Raw genomic sequence first — 7,435 nt, forward strand, 5'->3', positions numbered from 1 at the left:
CTTCCCGGACCGGGGCACGAACCCGTGTCCCCTGCGTCGGCAGGCGGACTCTCAACCACTGCGCCACCAGGGAAGCCCTTTTTCTTCCCTTTTTATTGAAGTATAGTTGATATACAGTACTATGTAAGTTAGAGTTGTACAGTATAGTGATTCACAATTTTAAAGGTTATACTCCATTTATATTTATTATAAAGTACTGGCTACATTCCCTGTTTTGTACAATATATCCTCGTAGCTTATTTTATACCTAATAGTTTGTACCTCTTAATCCCTTACCCCTGTAATGCCCCTCCCCTCTCCCCACTGGTAAACACTAGTTTGTTCTCTATGAGTCTGTGTCTTTTTTGTTATATTCACTAGTTTTATGTATTTTTTAGAGTACACATATAAGTGATATCATACAGTATTTGTCTTTCTCTGACTTATTTCATTTAGCATAATGCCCTCCAAGCCCATCCATGTTGTTGCAAATGGCAGAATTTCATTATCTATTCATCTGTTGATGGAAATAATATTCTTAAAACAGTTGTTTTAACTAGGTTGACTCTGTAGCTAAAATAATATTTATTATTGTTTTTTATAACTCATTCATATAATGAAAAAAAGTGTATATAGTGTATCACAATATATTTTGGAGTTTCTATAAATTTAATCTTAAGCAATCTAGTATAGAGGTCTTTATGTGGATTTGTTTTATATGATGTCCTACTAAAATTAATAAATTATAAGCATCCATCTATGAGATTACAAACCTAAGACGCTACTTCAGTGGACACTACCTTTGTGTGTCTTGTAGCACTAGAGAGAAGATGTTATACCTATTTGGACGCCTTAGTTGATTTTCTTTCATTTATGAAGGTGGTGCTACCTACAGTATGAGTTTATCTCTTACCGCCTTGACACCCATCTCCCCTTAGGTTGGAGCCCTGCAATAAACATCCCACAATTTAGCCTTTTATTTCTGAATCATAAAATCAGGCAGATGGTGTAGTTTATGGCTAAGGAATGAGATTTTCTCTCTTTGAAGCTAGTTTTTTCACAATTAATCCATTAACAGGTATGTTACATGCCATTTTATCTGATGCATCCTGACATGGTAACTAGGAAGTTCACTAAAAGAACTTCTAATATGTTTTAGGGAAAAAATCCCAAATGTTTGATTGTAATAATTAAATGGCTAATATTGAATTCATTGAGTTATGTTAGCACATTCCCTGTGGGTATCTTGCATCGCTATTCCAGTGCTATGGCTTCTGCCGTAACTAACGTAATTCAAAAGGAGTAGAGTAGAGAATGAAACTGTAAAAAATACAAAAATCAGTTACATTATGCTGAAAGCAGTAACATTTTTATTGACATTTCTGAAGAAAAATTGAAAACTCGTCTGTGACTGAGCTGCATATGAGTCCATGATCATTTTAATATTGTAGTAAAATGTTTATTGCCTACTCCTTACCCATGTATGAGACTCCCTTTTTGAAAAGATGGTAGATTAATCACATTTTTAAAAAAAAATTAGGTAAGTCTCTGAATTAATTAGGAATAGATGGATTTTGCCATGATGCTTATTACACATGTATTATTTGAATCATATATCAAAATTTTCTAGGTGGATCAATCCAAACATGTAGCATCAAGTAAGGTAGAAATTATGATCAGGCTTATCTTAGATACTTGAGTATATTTGTAAAAAATATGAGTTACAAACATTTTTTCTAGCTCTAATTCTATACAAAATAAGACGTCCATATTTTGAGATACTTCTAGGTCTAGAGATCCAGTATCTATGGGAAAATAATTCTATTATTTATGAGAAAGTCAAAAAAGCTGAAATTTTTGGCTCTGGAGTACATCCTAATGGAGTTGAAATTAATGATATATTTCTTTTCTTAAAACACTCCCTTTACACAGAAATCATCACAACATATTTTTTCCATCTAAAAACCATTGGTGCTTGGTTTATATTACATATTAAAACTGTGTGCATATAGATGTTAGTGACATGCTAAAGATAGGGTAGCTATTACTCAGGAAATATTACAGTTTTTCTCACTAGAATAGAGAAATAGTGAATTTAAATACTTTGTAATAATAATCCAGTTAACTTTAAAAATTCACATGTGGATATGATGTTAAGTCACTACTAATTTTCTTCTACAATCAGGACATTAAGCAATTCAAATTTTACAAGATTGCTTCAAATGAAAGTCTTTTTTCGGCATCTTATTTAGTAGTCAGACTTTTATTCTTTGGGATGTATTTTCAGACCTAAGAGAGATACACATTTTACATATTATCAATGAAAAATCCTCTTTTAATTCTACATTTATATTTTTGCTTGCATTTACTGTGGAGACGTTTCAAATAGTGGTGTAATATCTGCTTCAGACTTCTTGTAAGTATCTTTGCTTTTCAATGTAAGGTGAAAGAAAGAGTGAACTAATCTAACAACAAATGAAAGGCACAATGCTTATCTAATTATAAGCAGAAGCTGGCAGGGTGTTCTTTACAACTCCTGGTATAAACAGGAGGCTCAAAGTTAGATACTTTTATAAATCATTCATGCCATTTTTAATAAAATTCAGTTAACAATTAATTGTTTGCTGATGTTGTGGTGGGTTTTCTCTTCCCCAGGTACTGGGAGATCGGTGGGCAAACATCTGTAGGTGGACAGAAGATCGCTGGGTTCTTTTACAAGACATTCTTCTAAAATGGCAACGTTTTACTGAAGAACAGGTGACTCACGTGGGGGATATTATATCAGTGAAAGACATTGAGAGATATTAAATGGATAAATGAAAAAATATAATGATGTACTTTAATTATTTTTTTTCTATTTTGGAATTATTTGATTTCTTTCAGTGCCTTTTTAGTGCATGGCTTTCAGAAAAAGAAGATGCAGTGAACAAGATACACACAACTGGTTTTAAGGAGCAAAGTGAAATGTTATCAAGTCTTCAAAAACTGGCTGTATGTATTTTTTAGCTTTCAATAGTCTTTTTTTAAAAAACAACCCAATAGCTTATACTAACATCATTATTTGGTCTTTCTGTTCCTTCAAATCTTAAATGAAATATTCATTGTTCTTGCTTAGATCAGTCTATTCAATTATACCATATTGTTACTTTTCTCAATTAAAATAGGGAAAGGTATAATGTTGTAGTGAGCTGGGGCTGCTGTCCTCACATAGTGGAAAGAGAAACTCTAGTGTCTCTGTCTCTTCTTATAAGGCCATGAATCCCAGCATGGGAGCTGCACTATCATAACCTCATCTAAACCTAATTACCTCCCGAAGGAAGGCCCAGTGTCCTAATACCATAGGGGGTAGGATTTCAACATATAAATTTTGTGGGGACACAATCATTTAGTCCATATCATTACACCCCTGGACTCCCAAAATTCATGTCTTTTTCACATGCAAAATACATTCATTCCGTACGAATAGCCCCAGAAGTCTTAACTGGTTCCAACATCATCTCTACAGTGTACAGTGTAAAGTCCAAAGTCTCATCATCATCTAAATCAGATATGAATAAGACTCCAGGTACAATTCATCCTGAGGCCGAGTTGTCCAGCAGTGAACCTGTGAAACCAGACTAGTTATGTGCTTCCAAAATACAGTGGTGTGACAGGTATAGGATAGGCATTCCCATTCTAAAAGGGAGAAATAGGAAAGCAGGAAGGGGTGACGGGCCCCAAATACGTCTAAAGCATAGTAAGAACAATTCCATTAGATCTTAAGGTATGAGAATAACCTGCTTTAGAATGGTGCTCTGCACTGCAGGACCACTGGAGTGGCAACATCACCCCCAGGATTCCACAAGGTGGCCTTGCCTCTTCAGCTTCCCAGGGCACTTCCTGCCCCCATGGCTCTCTGCAGCAGCCCCACCTACAGGACTCCCTGTGGTGGCTGCTCCTGAGGCACTGGGTGGGGGCATCCCAAATTTGAGAGGTGGCCCCACCCTTTGAAGCCCAGGAGGAACTAGCCCCGCCTCCTGGGCCTGTGGTGGGGGTGGCAGCTCCGATGATCTCTGAATCAACCTATAGCATTGTTTCCTCTTCTTGAGAAATAGCACATGTTCACAGCCTTCCTTCAATCCATCCAGTTTTCTTTGTTTCCATTAATCCCAGCTGGCAGTTTCTGCTGGTATAATCCCATCTGTATCCCGGGCTTCTGATGAGATGGCTGATTAGGTCTCTGGTTCACACCCACACTAAAATCCTTATCAAATGGTGAATCAACCACACTCTTCTGAACTGTGCTTTCTCATTTTTTGTAATATGTATAGGCTGAGAATTTTCCAAATCCACGAGTTCTGGTTCCTTTTTGCTTAACAGTTCCTTCTTCAATCAGTTTCTCTCTTCTTGCATTTTTCCATAAGCATTCAGGAGAAACCATGGTGTTCCTTCCACACTTGGCTTAGATATCTCCTAAAGACATCAAATTTCTTAGGTAAATACCCAATTTCATCACTCACAACTTCTACCTTCCACAAAATACTAGAACATTAACACAGTTCAGTCAAGTTCTTTGCAACTTTATAACAAGGATTGTCTCCTTTGTCCAATATGTTCCTTATTTCCATCTGAGACTTCATCAGAATGGCCTTTACCATCCATATTTATACCAACATTCTGTTCATGATTATTTATGTATTCTCTAAAAAGATGGAAACTTTCTTTCCAGCTCTTCTCTTTTCTGAGTCCTCACCAGAATTACCCTTTAGAGTATCTTCATGGCAATCTTGGCTTTTTCTAACATGCACCTCAGAACTTTTCCAGCCTCTACCCATTAACCAGTCCAAAGCTGTTCCTGCATTTTCAGGTATTTGTTACAAGAGTGCACCAGTTCTTGGTCCCAGTTCCTGTCTTAGTCTGCTTGGGCTGCTATAACAAAATGCCACAGACTGGTGGCTTAACAGTAGATATTTATTTCTTACAGTACTGGAAGCTGGGAAGCACAAGATCAAGGTGCTGGAAGATTTGGTTCTTGGTGAGGGCCCTCTTCCTGGCTTCCAGACAGCACCTTCTTGCTGTATCCTCACATAGCGAGATAGAGGAAGCTCTGGTGTCACTTCCTCTTTTTATAAGGGCACTAAATCCTAGCATGGGGGCCTTACTCTCATGACCTCATCTAAGCCTAATTATCTCCCAAAAGCTCCACCTCCTAATATCACATTGGGAGGTTAGGCATTCAAAATATGAATTTTGGAGAGATAGAAACATTAATTTCATAATATATATATAGGTAAAGTTTCAACTTTGTTTTTTGAAACAGAATTGTACTCTTGAAAAAGTATAGCATACCTGGAATAAGATTTCATTAAAAATTAAAAGGTAGCACTAAGAAGTACCTGTAAATGTTCAGTAAAGTTCTGAACAGTATAATTCTAAAGTAAACTTCAGTTTAATAAGTCTAATGAATCTAAAGAAAGCTTAAGTAGATTCTCTGAGAAATATGAAGAGAAGCACAAGACATGATTATGCTCACATAGAAGGGGCTTATACCCTAGTTTGGAAAACAAGAAAAACATTAAAGCAAACCAAATGGCATTGATTATAGTGCCTGTGTTGTGTGTTTTGAGGAATTAATGAACTTTGGCAATAAGAAGACAGCAGGCTTCACTGAGACATTTCAGTTTGAGTTGAACCTTATGGGATTAATAAAGATCTCCAAAGCTTCTCTTCCACAGTGAATTTTGTTATTTTCCAGTAAGGGAGAGGAAAATCAAATATTAAGAGCTTGATATTTCAAATAAAATATTGCATAATTTCTTTTTGATTTTTCATCAATTCTAGTAAATGCTAACTTGATGTTAACTCTAATATAAAACAAAGGTCTACTGTAAATAATATTTCATAACATTATGTAAGTTAATCTATTTATGTCTGTATTGATATGATATATTATACATCATAATAATTAAATCATTTATTTAAAGCTAATCTTAAATAAATCTCCCTGGTTAAATTCATACCATTTTACCAAATATTTATTTGTATCATGCATTTTTTGCTCTAGAGTTACTAATTTTCTATAGGTTATTTTTTTCTTTGCTAAAAACAATGGATTTTTATTTTACTATTATTATTTTTTTAACATCTTTCTTGGAGTATAATTGCTTTACAATGGTGTGTTAGTTTCTGCTTTATAACAAAGTGAATCAGTTATACATATACATATGTCCCCATATATTTTTAGTTTTTTAAGGAACCTCCATACTGTTCTCCATAGTGGCTGTATCAGTTTCCATTCCCACCAACAGTGCAAGAGGGTTCTCTTTTCTCCACACCTTCCCCAGCATTTACTGTTTGCAGATTTTTTGATGATGGCCATTCTGACCAGTGTGAGATATCTCACTGTGGTTGTGATTTGCATTTCTCTAATGATTAATGATGTTGAGCATTCTTTCATGTGTTTGTTGGCAATCTGTACATCTTCTTTGGAGAAATGTCTATTTACGTCTTCTGCCCATTTTTGGATTGCGTTCTTTGTTTTGTTGATATTGAGCTGCATGAGTTGCTTGTATGTTTTGGAGATTAATCCTTTGCCCGTTGCTTCATTTGTAAATATTTTCTCCCATTCTGAGTGTTGTCTTTTTGTCTTGTTTATCATTTCCTTTTCAGTGCAAAAGCTTTGAAGTTTCATTAGGTCCCACTTGTTTATTTTTGTTTTTATTTCCATTTCTCTAGGAGGTAGGTCAAAAAGGATCTTGCTGTGATTTATGTCATAGAGTGTTCTGCCTATGTTTTCCTGTAAGAGTTTGATGGTGTCTGGCCTTACTTTTAGGTCTTTAATCCATCTGGAGTTTGTTTTTGTGTATGGTGTTAGGGAGTGTTCTAATTTCATTCTTTAACATGTAGCTGTCCAGTTTTCCCAGCACCAGTTATTGAAGAGGCTGTCTTTTCTCCATTGTATATTCTTGCCACCTTTATCAAATATAAGGTGACGATATGTGTGTGAGTTTATCTCTGGGCTTTCTATCCTGTTCCAAGTATACATACAAAATCACACAGAGAAGCGTACACATACACACTTAGAAAAAGAGAAAAAGGGGAAAATATATTTATGTCGTTTCTCAGAAAGTCCTCCTCCTCAATTTGGGATGATTCGTTGTCTATTCAGGTATTCCACAGATGCAGGTTACATCAAGTTGATTGTGGAGATTTAATCCACTGCTCCTGAGGCTACTGGGAGAGATTTCCCTTTCTCTCCTTTGTTTGCACAGCTCCAGGGTTTCAGCTTTGGATTTGGACTCGGCTGAGGGCGTCCGTTGTTTGCTCACACAGGACGGGGTTAAAGGAGCAGATGATTTGAAGGCTCTGGGTCACTCAGGCTGGGGGGAGGGAGGGGTACGGATGTGTGGTGAGACTGCGGCTGCAGAGGCCAGCTGGACATTGCACCAGCCTGAGGCGCGCCGTGCATTCTCCCGGG

At 36.4% G+C, this 7,435-nt stretch overlaps 1 protein-coding gene across 1 annotated transcript in view; it reads left to right on the top strand.

Moving 5' to 3' along the window:
* Nucleotides 1-2,970, top strand: part of LOC112404062 (dystrophin-like) — a gene marked incomplete at both ends in the record, with an annotated part of 44,006 nt that extends 41,036 nt beyond the window's left edge. The window contains 2 exons of the mRNA XM_024751868.1: nt 2,635-2,736; nt 2,863-2,970. Coding sequence (XP_024607636.1) covers nt 2,635-2,736; nt 2,863-2,970 — 210 coding nt within the window. The remainder of the gene's footprint in view (nt 1-2,634; nt 2,737-2,862) is intronic.
* Nucleotides 2,971-7,435: the final 4,465 nt, after the last annotated feature.

The sequence above is a fragment of the Neophocaena asiaeorientalis genome, unplaced genomic scaffold (assembly GCF_003031525.2).
Source record: "Neophocaena asiaeorientalis asiaeorientalis breed wild unplaced genomic scaffold, Neophocaena_asiaeorientalis_V1.1 scaffold1409, whole genome shotgun sequence".
Lineage (NCBI taxonomy): Eukaryota > Metazoa > Chordata > Mammalia > Artiodactyla > Phocoenidae > Neophocaena > Neophocaena asiaeorientalis.